The 14,323-nt window shown below is 53.7% G+C and overlaps 1 protein-coding gene across 12 annotated transcripts in view; it reads left to right on the top strand.

The window, feature by feature from the left end:
- The window catches only part of PPP1R12B (protein phosphatase 1 regulatory subunit 12B), a 159,935-nt gene that overhangs the window by 33,826 nt on the left and 111,786 nt on the right, over nucleotides 1-14,323 (top strand). For all 12 annotated transcript variants that reach the window (XR_014052999.1, XR_014052994.1, XR_014053000.1 and 9 more), the window contains exon 2: nucleotides 11,487-11,617. Coding sequence is in view for 4 of the 12 variants with exons in the window: in XM_081487326.1 (XP_081343452.1) it covers nucleotides 11,487-11,617 (131 nt within the window). In the remaining 8 variants the exon portion in view is untranslated. The remainder of the gene's footprint in view (nucleotides 1-11,486; nucleotides 11,618-14,323) is intronic.

Raw genomic sequence — 14,323 nt, forward strand, 5'->3', positions numbered from 1 at the left:
CGTCTGTTCTCACCCTTGGACGGACGCAGTTCCCACGACCTCACTTCAAAGCCGCAGGGCCTCCCTGCTGCCTTCAGGGAGAGTTAGTCTGTCCAGGGCGGCCTTCACTGCTGCCCTCCACCCTGCCCGCCTCTCCTCCCACCTGTCCCAAATGCTTTGGTCCGGCAGGTGAAGCCCCGGCAGGTAGGCGGAGCCCCGGGCAGGCCTGCAGTGCAGGAGGCCTGGATTCGATCCTTGGGTGGGGAAGATCCCCTGGAGAAGGAAAAGGTTGCCCACTCTAGTATTCTTGGGCTTCCTTTGTGGCTTGGCTGGTAGAGAATCCGCCTGCAGTGCGGGAGGCCTAGATTCGATCCCTGGGTGGGGAAGATCCCCTGGAGAAGGGAAAGGCTGCCCACCCCAATTCTCTTGCCTGGAGAATTCCATGGACTGTATGGTCCATTGGGTCCCAAAGAGTCGGACACGACTGAGTGACTCTCATTTTCACTTCACTTTCTTCTCGTTCTCTTCACGCCTGTGTTTTCATCTGGTGACTCCTCTGTAACAGGGGTGATAACGGCCGTTTGGGGAGGTGCTCCCCGTGGCCCCCAGACAGAGCTCCTGACGCCTCACTCTGTGCTCCAGCACTGTGTACATCTCTTGTTGTTTAGAGTCTCATTCCTGTGACATGTATGTTCGGATGACTGTTCTGCCACCGAGTGGTAAGGTCTCCCTCGTGTCTGATCCCCCGTGTCCCCTGAGGACGGCGTCTGGCACAGCAGAGGCCTCAGAAAGGCTCCCTGAGTCAGTGACAGGCACCTCACACCCTGGGCTCGTCACTAAGACGAGTCCTAACCTGTTCTTCGGTGACGTGTGTTGGTGTTGGATCTGGCTTCCCAGCGTTTCCTCTTGTGCTAACAGGGCTTCCCACCGCTGGTGACCCTGTCTTGGGAAAACCCGGTCTGTGGCCCGGAGCCCCTGTGAGCTGCCCTCCCCAGCTCCCTGTCCTCCCGGCTCCGCTCATGTGCCTCCTCCGCTCCTTAATGGTAGGGCCTGGCTGCTGTGGAACTCACGCAGACTTTATACCATGTTTCTGTTTATTTGAAATGCAGTGGATACTTTTTGCCTTTTCCTAGGGACTAGCAAGGATAATCGGAGAAGGCAGTGGCAGCCCACTCCCGTACTCTTGCCTGGAAAATCTCACGGATGGAGGAGCCTGCTGGGCTGCAGCCCAGGGGGTCACGAAGAGTCGGACACGACTGAGCGACTTCACTTTCACTTTTCACTCTTGTGCACTGGAGAAGGCGATGGCACCCACTCCAGTGTTCTTGCCTGGAGAGTCCCAGGGACGAGGGAGCCTGGTGGGCGGCCGTCTGTGGGGTCGCACAGAGTCGGACATGACTGAAGCGGCTTAGCAGCAACAGCAGCAGCAGCAAGGATGATAATATACAGAATGTAGTCATGGTAGCCGCCAGTGCATACAGAGCATCTAACTACATGCTGGACACTCAGCGCCCTGTGTACCGTCGCTTGTTTACGGCCCGTGACGCAGGTTCTGTGGTTGGTGTGGCCATTTTGCAGATGGGGGATGGACGCACATGGCGGCCTCTCATCCTCGAACATGGGCTCCTGACCAGCTGTCGCGGGGGCTGAGCGCACTGCCCGTCATCCTGGCGGCCGAGCCGTCCTGGGCAGGGTTGTGGCGCGTTCCCTGTGCCCCTGCCGTGCGGGGCTCTATAGGAGGCGACGCGGACTGACGTCCGGAGCTTTGCCGCTGCAAAGCTCTGCGTGAAGATGCACCGGGAAGACAGTCCCTTCCTGTTCAGTATCTCAGGCGTACGACGTGCTGTGCTGGTTTCTGTAATACCGTCTCAGACCTCATCTTCCTGTGACTCCTCGCCTCGCCCAGCCCAGGCCCCAGAGCGGCCCGCCTCCTTCCGGAGACTCGCTTTGCATCCGTGGAGCACTGCCCAGGCCCTCGCTTTCAGACTGCACTCTGCAGCTTGTGAAACACTTGTTTATGGGCACAGCCTGGTCTGGAGTTAAATAGAAAACCCCTTTTCACAGGACAGCGGTGTACTCTGCGTGCCAGCTGGTGGCAGGCCGGCCTGGGGGCCGAGGTCAGCACAGGTAGCCGAGCTCTGAGGGAGGTCTCTACTCTCGACTCTGCTAATGAGCAGACGGCGCCCAAGCACTTTCATGGGGTCTTTGTGCTTTGCATTTAGTCTAGTCAGGCGTGAGCAACTCGGATCACTGGTCGGCCAAGTTCCTCGTAATGTCAGCTTATCCTCTGTTTGCTGAAGCAGAGTCGTTTTGAGGAAGATAGTGTCAGGTATTACAAATGGTCTGTGGGCCAAGTGGTATCTTGAGCCTGGCCCGTGAATGCTGTTGGTAGCTCTAAATTGGTGGGAAGAAACTTTAGGTGGTTCCACACCTGATGTGTGACCTGAAATAGCTCAGGTCCCTTTTTGGGGCTGGCTCCTTCATCTGTGGGCTGAGTCCTCCTCCTGCTGACTGCTCCAGCTGCCGCATGCTCCTCTTCAGCGCTAGCGCGGGCCCGTCCCCAGGAGCCTCGCCCCGCCGGGTCCCCTCAGTGCGGGCGCGGCCCGTCCCCGGGAGCCCGGCTCAGGCGGGTCCCCTCAGTGCGGGCGCGGGCCCGTCCCCGGGAGCCCCGCTCAGGCGGGTCCCCTCAGTGCGGGCGCGGGCCCGTCCCCGGGAGCCTCGCCCTGCCGGGTCCCCTCAGTGCGGGCGCGGGCCCGTCCCCAGGAGCCTCGCCCAGCCGGGTCCCCTCAGTGCGGGCGCGGCCCGTCCCCGGGAACCTCGCCCCGCCAGGTCCCCTCAGTGCGGGCGCAGCCCGTCCCCGGGAGCCCCGCTCAGACGGGTCCCCTCAGTGCGGGCGTGGGCCCGTCCCCGGGAGCCTCGCCCTGCTGGGTCCCCTCAGTGCAGGCGCTGCCCGTCCCCAGGAGCCTCGCCCCGCCGGGTCCCCTCAGTGCGGGCGCAGCCCGTCCCCGGGAGCCCCGCTCAGGCGGGTCGCTTCACGACTTGGTGGGCCTGAGCCCAGTGCGCGTGACCTGTGAGCAGATGACCTCTCCAGGGGCCTCATCCCGCCACACGCACCCTTGGTCTAAGAGAAGCGCACGCCTGGGATTTGCCACAGTCGCTCGGCCTCACTCGCTGTTCCTCAGTGTTGGGACTGTCTGCGAGTGACGGGGTTGAGGTTTGCAGACTGGGCTACACAACTTCTGTTTGAGACGAATCGTGGGCTTTGAGAAGATGCTGCTTTCATCTTCCAGGCCCTTCATCTTCTCCTTGACTTTTCAAAAACCCACCTCAATGACAAGTTAGGTTGGCTGGGTACAGCGTTTGTACAGAAGTTGCCACGGTGATGCATGTAAGACAGCTCGGTGGGCATTTCTTCATTTAAATGCACAGGGAAGGTTGAGGGAGACCTTGTTGGAAGGGCAAGGGTGGTGGTACTTCTAGGCGCTCCTGTTGGACCCCGAGTGAACATGTGTCTGAAATCGAAAGCGTCCCCCTCAGACAGTAAGGTGCTTGCTCTTAACTGAAGGAAGGTTCCTCTGGCTGCAGATCACAGACGGCCACAGCCTTGGGGACAGGATGCCAGTTTACTGAGAGCAAGAGTCTTTGTCACGTGACACTCCATGGAAAATGCTTGTGCTGCCTCTGTTGGCTCTCTCTCCTGAAAGGCCACAGATCTGTGTCCAGAGCCGACCTGACCGCTGAGCACATCCTCAGATATAGTTCTCGCCACTGGGCCAAGCTGCCCGCACCCGCGGGCCCTGAGCCCTGACGCAGGCTGGCAGCGCCGGGGCACCTGTCCTGTTGGAGCAGCCTGCTGTCGTGAGCCCCACCTCCCTGATGGGCACACTGTATCGTGGCCGGAGTGGACGGCTTGACTCGGTCGTGGGTCAGGCAGTCCGAGCTACAGTAGGGTAGAGCCTTTTCGAAGGGCTTAGCTGCTCCGGTTGAGATTTCGAAACGTGCTGAGGCCTGTGTCGCCTTGAATCCGCTCGAATGCACCCTTGTGTTGTGGTGAGGCTGCCCCACTGGAGCCGGGGGGCTCGGACCTGAGCTGGCTCGGGTCACAGCAGACGCGTGGTTCAGTTGTTCCCCCGTCCCCGCCCGCCTTGGCCCCAGTCCTCAGGCAGAGAGCTTTCTAGCAGCGTGTCTCAGGCGAGCACGTGGTCAGGCCTTGCAGGGCATTTGCTCTTCGGGCTGAAAATTGATTTTAATGCCTCCTGGTAACGTGCAGCTGTGTCTTGGGAAGTGGTGCGGTTCGTTTTCTGACCACTCTTCACCTGGCAGAGCGGCGGTGACTCCTGTTAGTCCCGAGGGCGAGGGCGCCGCCGGTCCCCACGCTGCCCGTCGTGTTCACGCTCCGCAGTTTCTGAAGCTGACCACCACGAGCTTGGCGGCTGCAGACAGCAGGGCCCTGTTACCTCACGGCTCTCGAGGCGGCAGGCTGAAGTCTGCGGTCAGGGTGCGGTGGGGCCGCCCTGGCTCTGGAGCTCCAGGGAGAGGCCCTCCTCTAGTCTCCCGGCCCCTGGTGACGGCCAGCGCTCCTGTGGCCGGCTCGCTCCAGGCTCTGCCCCGGGCACCCTGCCGCCCCTCTTCTGCCTCTGTCAGCTCTTCCCCGCCGGCTCCTCTGCCTCTTGTCAGGACGCTGGTTGTATTTGGGGCCCCTCGGGTCACCCAGGATGCCTCCGCACCTGGAGACCGTAACCTGCCTATGCCCGCAGGGACCCCTTGTGTGAGTCGGGTCCTCCTCTCCGGCTCCTCGGGTTCGGACGTGGACATACCCTGCTGGGCCACTGTTCAACTGCTGCCCAGTGGATGGAGATGTGTGCCCAGCGCGAGACGTGTGGGCGTCGACATGCTGTCCTCAGTGGGGCCAGCCCACACTGGGACATGCTGTCTGCTTTCAGTGGGATGAGTCTGGAGAGGTCTTTGGGTGAGTCCAGGTAGCTGGGAGTCACCTGAATCTATAGAAAATGGGACTTTCTGTGCATTTGGGCGTTCGTTCTTTTCCACAAACCTCTGTTGGGGAGCTGCTGGGTGCCCAGTGCGGTCCTGGTATTTGGGATCTATCAGTGAACACATAGCCAGAGAGTCCTCCCTCGTGGAGTTTGCATTCTGGCTTTGCTGGTGGACTTGAGACTTGCATATAGGTGATTCAGGGTGTTTGGTGATAAGCGTTTGTGTGAAAGAAATTTGGCTCTTTGCTGTTACCTCCAAGCATTCAGGGTTTTCAGCATAAGGTTGACATTGCATAATTTTCGGAATTATATAAATTTTGAGTTATACAAACTATATAAATTATTATTACTGGGTTATACAAGTTTGGAGGATAGAGGACAAAATAGTGAAAGGTTTGGAAGGGGCCACGTCTCCAGCAGTAGCATCCCCCAGTATGGTCTGTGGGATCAAGGCCGGGAAATCCCGCTGCCCAGAGCCCGGCGTCCGTGTGCCGCCTGCGCCCGAGTGGACAGGCCGGGGGAGGCGCTGTTCCGGTCCAGGGCAGGTAGTCTCAGCAGCAAGGTCAGCTCTGGGACCAGTGGCGCTTGCAGGCAGTGACAGTTGCAGGCTATTTTGGGGATGGAGGCAGCTTTGTTCTGTAAAGCCTCTGTTGCACTCCCAGATTAACGCTGGCACTGGTCAGCCGTCAGCTGCTCCTGCCTCTGATGGAGAGAGGGCAGTGCAAGGTACAGTAGAGGGGCGCCATGCTCCCCTTTCTCCAGGCCGTGAAGTGTCAAGTCTTTTTCCTGGGGGAGAGATGCTCGTTGCCAGGGAACTGTGACATGCTGATTTTAGGAAGCTTTAAATGACTGGCAATTTCTCTGGTAGACTTCTGGACTAGTAAATAATATCTCCTTTTCTCAAGGAGTTTAGAACAGGTTGTTATTTTAGTAATATTCTGTGTCGAAAGTGACATCATTTCGAAAGCCTTTTAGTGTCTTAACCTGTTCAAGGGAAGACCTGTCCGTGGGGAGGCGCCTGCAGCCCTGCGTGGGGGTTGTGGCTCCGGCTGCGGCCTCGTTGGCTGCGGCCTGCCTGCCCTCTTGCTGAGTCCCGAAAGAGTCAGCAGCACAGCTGCAGAGGGAGTGGGCAGAAGCGTCTAAATTTAGTCTTTGTTTAGCTGAGAAGCCTTTCATGGACTATTTGTTTGTCTTCCTTGACTTTAGTCATACTCATTCTCCTAGTGAAAGGGAAAGTTGCTCAGTCATGTCCGACTCATTGCGACCCCGTGCACTGCAGCCCGCAAGGCTCTTCTGTCCTTGGGGATTCTCCAGGCAAGAATACTGGACTGGGTAGCCGTTCCCTTCTCCAGGGGATCTAACCAATCCAGAGACCCAAACCCAGGTCTCCCGCATTGCAGGCGGATTCTTTAGCCACCATGGAAACCCTCCTAGAGGGAAAAAAATTCCCCGAAACAAAGAACAGAGAATGGTCCCTCCTAGATGTCTCCTGAGAGCGACTGCCTACAACTTGGTGGACTGGTCTGCCCGACAGCGGTCCTCCTCAGTTGACTGTGGACGTACTGTTTAATTCCTGTGGCTTCTGACCTCAGGGCCCCACAGCATCCTAGGCGCTACAGGGAATTTCCTGAAGTCAGGCTTAAGGAACAGGCTCCATGATCCTGCCAGCTCAGAGCCTAGAGCTGGAGGGCAGTGGTGCGTGAGGAGTAAAGTAGGATTTATGCTTTTTCCTGGGGAAGTTGTTGCTGTTTAGTTAAACCATTGGCTTAAAAACAACAATGCCAGGTGCTGTGCCAAGGGTTTATCTTCTTGAACCGTCACAGAGGCCTGCGAGGTGGGTGGTGTTCCCGTCCCCAGCTGGGCCCCGGTGCTCAGCTTGGGTCCTCACTCGGGACTGTGTGCACCGCAGGGCTGGGTCACGAGCCCAGGCCCGCCTGGCTCCTGCCGTGCCCTGTGGAGTGCCAAGTGGGGGGGCGTCGGACAGCTGTCTTGCTGTTTCCGCCCAGGTGACTCTCTGGAGATGGGCGCTGACACCGTATCAAGGCTTTGAGATTCATAGACAGTATCGATCACGAAACTGGAAAGGAAGAGAGCTGAAGTTACGATGAGGTGAAGAAAAGAAAGGGGGAGGTGAGGGGGGAGAGAAGAGGCGAGTCTCCTGTTGATGCCCGCCTCTCTGGGCTTGGGTTACCTCTGGAATCTGGCACAGCCATCTGAGGGTGAAGAACCGTCTCGAGAACACTGGCTCCCAGAACTCCGCCTGGTGATGGTATGGCCACTGGCCAGGTGTCCAGGCTGGTCTCCTTCCAGAGCCAACGAGGTGTCGCAGCCAAGCGGGGAGCAGTTGACTCATGCTTCTTATTAGCGCAGGTCAAGAGGGCACACTTGACCTTCCTGACACAGTATATGACACCTGGGCAGAGAGTGTCCTTAACCTCTGAAGCACTTTCTCCTCCTTGAACTTCAGTACCTATTGGAAAATACCCTCTTCCATCCTTCCAGTTAAAGCATTAGCAGTTTTTAGTGACATATTCTGCAGGGGGTTAGCTAAATCTTAACCTGTGGGATTGCAGACTGGCAGACATGCCGGGTGTGAGAGATTCAGTGATAATTATAAAATGGTTCATAATATTATGAATAGTTATGAAATATTTTACATGGTAAGGAAGTATAAATGAGGAAAGCTTGTAGAGTTGATCAACTTAAGCAAACATAATAGGAAAAATTTTGATTTTTGAAACTGCTGGTTGAAAAAGAGGCTATTTTGAATACTGGCTATAAAACTCATCTGGCCTCAAAAGGTCAGGTTGGAGTAATATATGATGTCAAATCAAATCGAGGTTAAGATGTTTACCTAATTCCCACTAATTGTAAAAATAATATCAAGTGGTTTGGGGGAAACGAACAAGATGCTTTTTGTAACCAAGATTATTGCTGTTCAGTCGCTGAGTCATATCCGACTCTTTGTGATCCCATGGACCGCGGCACACCAGGCCTCCCTGTCCATCACCAACTTCCGGAGTTTACTCAAACCCATGTCCATTGAGTCGGTGATACCATCCAACCATCTCGTCCTCTGTCGTCCCCTTCTCCCGCCTTCAATCTTTCCCAGCATCAGGGTCTTTTCAAATGAGTCAGCTCTTTGCCTCAGGTGGCCAAAGTATTGGAGTTTCAGCTTCAGCATCAGTCCTTCCAATGAACATTCAGGACTGATTTCCTTTAGGATGAACTGGTTGAATCTCCTTGCAGTCCAAGGGACTCTCAAGAGTCTTCTCCAACACCACAGTTCAAAAGCTTCAATTCTGCGGCGCTCAGCTTTCTTTATAGTCCAGCTCTCACATCCATACATGACTACTGGAAAAACCATAGCCTTGACGGACCTTTGTTGGCAAATTAACGTCTCTGGTTTTTAATATGCTGTCTAGGTTGGTCATAGCTTTTCTTCCAAGGAGCAAGCGTCTTTTAACTTCATGGTTGCAGTCACCATCTGCAGTGATTTTGGAGCCCAAGAAAATAAAGTCTCTCACTGTTTCCATTGTTTCCCCATCTATTTGCCATGAAGTGAATCTTCAGCCAAGATTACCTAATTAAATAAATATCCTGTAGATTGAATCAACTGCTTGTCATCCAGTCTTTGTTACTAAATGGGATTGACATGAGGTTTATCTGGAGGGGTTTCTTTTAAGTCCTCTTGCTAGGATAGATGCTTCTTAAGTGTTGCAGTCACCCTCAGAATTCTGGCTTGAGTTCTCCCCACAGTGACCTGTTGCTGTTTAAATGGTTGCGCGTTGTTGTTTAGTCACTAAGTCATGTCACTTTTTGTGACCTGCCCCCACCCCACCCCCACCCCGGACTGCAGCGCACCAGGCCTCCCTGCCCGTCACTGGCTCCCGGAGTTTGCTCAGACTCGTGTCCATTGAGGCCATGGTGCTGTCCACCCGTCTCATCCTCCTGCCCTCTGCCTTTCCCAGTTGCTCATTATCACCGTAAAATATCCCTCGGTATGTTTCATTGAAGACATCAGTTCTCAAGCTGTTTGGTCTAAGTAATCCTTGACATTCTAAAAATTCATTTAGGACCCTCAAGAGCTTTAGTTCGTAAGTATTATTACATATTACTGAAAAATCTTGAAAATATGTGCTTAATAATTCAGTTAAAATAGCAATAGCCCATTACATGTTCATATAAACCATGTATTTTAGTGGAAAAGAACTATATACTTTCAGAAGCAAAGCAAAGTAAAAATAGTCCATTGCCATGGTGGCGTGATGAGAAGAGTGGCTTTGGTTTGCATTTGTACAAATCTCTGCTGGTGTCTGTGTTCTGTCTCCTGTGATAGATTGTTTTGGTGAATGTATGTGAGGAAAATCGGGCCTCACACGGGTGTCTGTCTGGAAAAAGGAGCAGTATTTTAATAGTCTATTCAGACGGTCATGGGTGTTCTTGGTGCCGTACTGAAATGCCGATAAGTAGTAGCTTCTTAAATATTAGTCACAATGTGGAATCTGAAACCTTACAGTGGAGTTTCCTTACTTTGTGACATTAAAGTCCAGCATCTGACCGGTGTTTTGAGTGGATTTGTTACCTTACTTAGTTTTCTCGCACATGAATTTGCTTTTGTGGAAAACATGGGTTCATTGAGTTACACAGATCTTCCAGATGTTAGTATGTATTTCCGTTTACAATATTAAAAAATCACCTTTGTTGATAATCCCACTGGTCACATTGGAAAACTGAGTATTAGGAAGCTGTCAAGCTCTTGGTAGTGGGTATTTTTTCAAAATTCTGATTTTAATTGGATGGCCAAATTTTGTCATTGGCAAGAAATACTAGGTCTCTTTTCTTTTGAAGTGACAGGCTCATTCTTCATTTTCGAGGCTTGATTGTCACCGTTTGCCTGTCGGTTCTCTAGAGTAAAGTAGCGTCTGTGAAGAAAGCTGCTTGTCGGTCTTGCGGTTTGGGCAGATCGAGGCTTGATTGTCACCGTTCGCCTGTCGGTTCTCTAGAGTAAGTAGCGTCTGTGAAGAAAGCTGCTTGTCGGTCTTGCGGTTTGGGCAGATCGAGGCTTGATTGTCACCGTTCGCCTGTCGGTTCTCTAGAGTAAGTAGCGTCTGTGAAGAAAGCTGCTTGTCGGTCTTGCGGTTTGGGCAGACCCACAGAGGCTTTGCGCTCAGAGTCGGCCCTGAGGTGGGACGCGGGGAAGGGCCCCGTGCGCGCTGGCTGCTGTGTCAGAGAGCATGAAGGACGCTGACAGCCATGATCGCGCGTCAGTCACGCTGACAGTTTCTACGGCTTCTTCAGGGTCACTATTGAGGGAAACCGGCCTCTTTGGGTTTGCTTTGCGGCCCCTCCCCGTGGGGCTGTGTTTTCTGAGTGCAGGCGTCAGCCCAGTGAGAGGGGCAAGTCGGGTATTAACAGTGTTACAAAAGTCCGCTTGACCTGGATAGTTGTTCTCAGCTAAACTTTTAACTTTCTTTTTTTCTTTTGCAAAAGAGGGGCTAAGAGACAAGTTTTGAAAAAGGGGATCTCATTTCTCTCTTGGAGAAGGCAATGGCACCCCACTCCAGTACTCTTGCCTGGAAAATCCCATGGACAGAGGAGCCTGGTGGGCTGCCGTCTATGGGGTCGCTAAGAGTCGGACACGACTGAGCGACTTCACTGTCCCTTTTCCCTTTCATGCACTGGAGAAGGAAATGGCAACCCACCCCAGTGTTCTTGCCTGGAGGATCCCAGGGACAGGGGAGCCTAGTGGGCTGCCGTCTATGGGGTCGCACAGAGTCGGACACGACTGAGGCGACTTAGCAGCAGCAGCATTTGCCTCTGGGCCCGGAAGCGTCTCCGCTCCGCCAAAGCCTTGGCGAGGGTCACCTCTACCGCGTGGGCTCTCGCTCCTTGTCTCCTCCAGGTGTGCTCAGGTGGCCTTCGGTCTCGGTGGCCTTCCCTGCTGTTGGTGGCTTTCCTTGCTGGCTTAGAGTGGGCTTGCAGCCTTTATTCAGGGAGCTTCTCTGCCTTCCTGACTTTTGCGCAGACACATTTGCCGTGTTGTCTGCAGCTGTTTGGAAGGTACATGGAAAGGAAGTACACCGCCTCTGTTTGAAGGGTCACTGCACCCCCTCGCCAGAGCAGAGATGGTTTAGCAGCCCTGGAAGTTAAACTGCGGCTTCCCGCTGAGAAAGGTGTATTTGAGCCTTCAAGATTCATGGCAAATCAGTGGTTCCTGACATCGCTCTTGGGTAACGTGAGAAACAGCACTTCAGCGATCACTCTTCTTGGTTAGTTCTCCCGGGACTGTGATACGATCAGTTACCATCGTGCCGCTTTCACAGCTGAGCATTGAGGCAGAGAGGGAGTTCGGGGGTTTGCCTAAGATCCCAGCACTGAGCAGCACCCCCGGGACACTTCTCAGGATGCAGGGGCTGGACACGCCTTGTTCACCCGCACCGCCGCATGGCCAGAGCTGGGGCAGCGTCCCTGCACGCACTTGCTGAGTCAGTGACGGGCTTTTCTTTGCAGGCTTGCATTGACGAGAACCTGGACGTGGTGAAGTTTCTGGTGGAGAACGGAGCCAGCGTCAACCAGCAGGACAACGAGGGCTGGACGCCCCTGCACGCAGCGGCTTCCTGTGGCTACCTCAACATCGCCGAGTGAGTGCTGGCGGCTCGTGCGGACACGCGTGTGCTTCTGCTCTCGAGTCTGAACTGCATACACGGCCGTGGTCTCTCTTTACTGCAATTCATAAAAGCGGGCAGTTGAATTATTTTTAAGGAATAATTGATAACTGTGTTTTACATAGCTGCTAAATCTGCAGCTTTTTAGTTGAGATTTTGTGGTTGCGTCTGTTTTTAGGTAATTCGTGTTTGTTGGGCTCTGCAGAGACAGCTTCTGTTGGTCGCACTGTCTGGGCTCAGTTTTTAGCGACTGTAGCTGGACACGTGTGGGGGGCAGACCCGGAGAATTTCTCCTTACTGTTCGTGTAGAAGAACCCCACCACTAGTGTCTGGGCTGGAAGGGGTGCTGAGTGAGTGTCTACTGAGTGAAGGGGTGGCCAGGGAGATAAGACACTTTTAAAAACAGCTTTAAAATAAGGCAGTCACATGTGTTCTAGATGAGAGGAACTTTAGATTGCTAAGGTAAGTTCTCTAAATAAAGCTGTGGTCTCCTGTGGTCCTTTGAAAGTCAGATGAGGTGTTTTACGGCCCCTTTCCGCAGGACTGGAGCCCGTTATAGCCCTCCTGTTGGACAGCAGGGTGAGTACTGTGGCAGCTCTGCAGAGGCCTGGGAGCAGGGTCCCGCGGGAGGGTGGGAGGGTGCAGGGAGTTAGACGGTGGCGCACTCACAGACGGCCACGCATGCTGAGAAGCAGGTGCCCGCAGGAGAGCTCCCTTCCCGGGCCTGAGCCGCTCACCTTCAGGCAGCCTCTGCAGAGACGTCCGTTTACCTGAGAAACGTGAGCAGAGCCTGCTCGTCCCTCCTCACTGGTGTTTGGCTGTCTGTTCGGGCGGCTTGTTTGTGATTCTGAGCTACCGAATCCTATTCCATCCAGGGTTCTGCTTTTCCCTGAGAAGGTAACAGGCAGAGCTCAGCCTGGCGTTGGGGCACCTCGTGCTGGCCTCATCCTCGGAGTCTCTCTTCCTCCTTTTAAAGTGAAGCTGAGGACAGACTGACTGCGATCGCTTTGTTGGCCGTGGTTTCTTTACCCTGGCTTTATGGATGAACATGGTTCCTTTGGAAATAAGGTCAAAATTTAAGTCTCTGTTGTCTGAACAAATACTACCTTGAATGAAGTGGACTGGTGAGAGTTACTATCTCCTTACGCACCAGATGACCAGTCAGACGTGTGCAGGCCTGCCCGGAGGCACGAGCTGGACCAGGCCCTCAAGGGGCCGCTGCTGGCCCTCCTCGCCCTCCTGAGCGTCGCCCGTCTGTGCGGCCACCAGGACCGCAGAGCCCCCCTGCCTGCTGAGCCCCCTGCCGCCGCCCGCCTTTCAGGGCCTCGACTGCGGGACCTGTGAGCGGTGTTTCAAAGGAGATTAGCATGTGGTCATTCCCTCGTTTTTCTTTTTGTATCTTAAAAACCTTAAATTATACTCTCATTCCCAGAATCTTTAGAAAGTCTAAATTTCAAGCTAGTGGAAACGAAGAACAGGCAGACTCGCTGTCTAGGGAAGAATCAGTGCGTTCTAGTGTGATGACCTTTTTTTAATCTCATATTTCAACTCTATGATATATTTTTTAAGAGAGATTTAAGGGCTATTTATTCCTCATTTGGAGTTCAGGCTTACTGCTAGTTAGCTGGGTATCTTACATTTCTGTTACCACTAAGTGTTTAACTTAGAAGTGGCAGATTGACCCAGATGATAGCGTTTAGTTTGGTTTTACAGTTTATATTAGTGGTGCTAATTTATTCTGAGTTTTTGAACACATCTTGTTTTCTTTGTTCATCCCTTAGAATAGTAGCAAAAAGACCTTATATTAGTGGTGAGTTAAGACGGACTCAGAGACTTTATTTTCTTTCTTTCTTCTTTTCCTTTTTTGGCCAAGCTATTCGTGGCTTGTGGGATCTGAGTTCCCTGACCAGGGGTGGAACCTGGGCCATGGCTGTGAAAGCACCGTGTCCTAATGGCTGGGCCTCTAGGGAATTCCCAAGAGAGGCTTTATTTTCTAAAGGACATATTTACTGAGCTAACAGGTATTTCTGAGCCTCAGGGTAACTGTAATGGTTCTCAGGATTAAAGTAAATATTACTTCATAGACACTTCCCTGGTGGTCCAGTGGTTAAGATTCTGTATGACCACTGCAGAGGGCATGGGTTCCATCATGCTGCACGCTGTGGTCAGAACAAAAAGACTTCATTGGTTGATACTTGTTGTTCAGGTAACAGTGTGAAACTGAAGCGGTTCCGCCCCCATCAGCCTGCCCCCAGGACGAGGATGGACTGGGGCAGTGTCTCACTTGGCACTCATCTCTCTGATTCAGGGAGACCCAGGTCATTTCTGGACAGGAGTCGTCTCCATCAGGGTCCAAGAACTTTTCAGGAAAGGGAAGAGCAGGGCCTTTGTGCACCTGACCCAGTAAAGAATGGAAACGCTGTCAGAGTGGAGCGGTTACATGTTGTGTTTATTTCATGCAGTGTTTGTGGGTTGCTAAGAGAGCACGTCGGATGTCATGGCGGTGATGACCGTGAGGAGGACACAGCTGTTGTCCTGGAGCCACAGTCAGTTGGTGGGGGCGGCTTCGAGGTCCCTGTGTGTCCCGGCCCAGGCGCAGATGTAGTGCCGGAGGCGGAGTCCGAGGAAGAAGAAGGAAGGTTCGGTTGTCAGAACCTGCAAAGGCCTCTTAAAGGGGCTTGA

Source organism: Giraffa tippelskirchi, chromosome 5 (assembly GCF_054371585.1).
Source record: "Giraffa tippelskirchi isolate mGirTip1 chromosome 5, T2T-mGirTip1v1.2.pri, whole genome shotgun sequence".
Classification (NCBI taxonomy): Eukaryota; Metazoa; Chordata; class Mammalia; order Artiodactyla; family Giraffidae; genus Giraffa; species Giraffa tippelskirchi.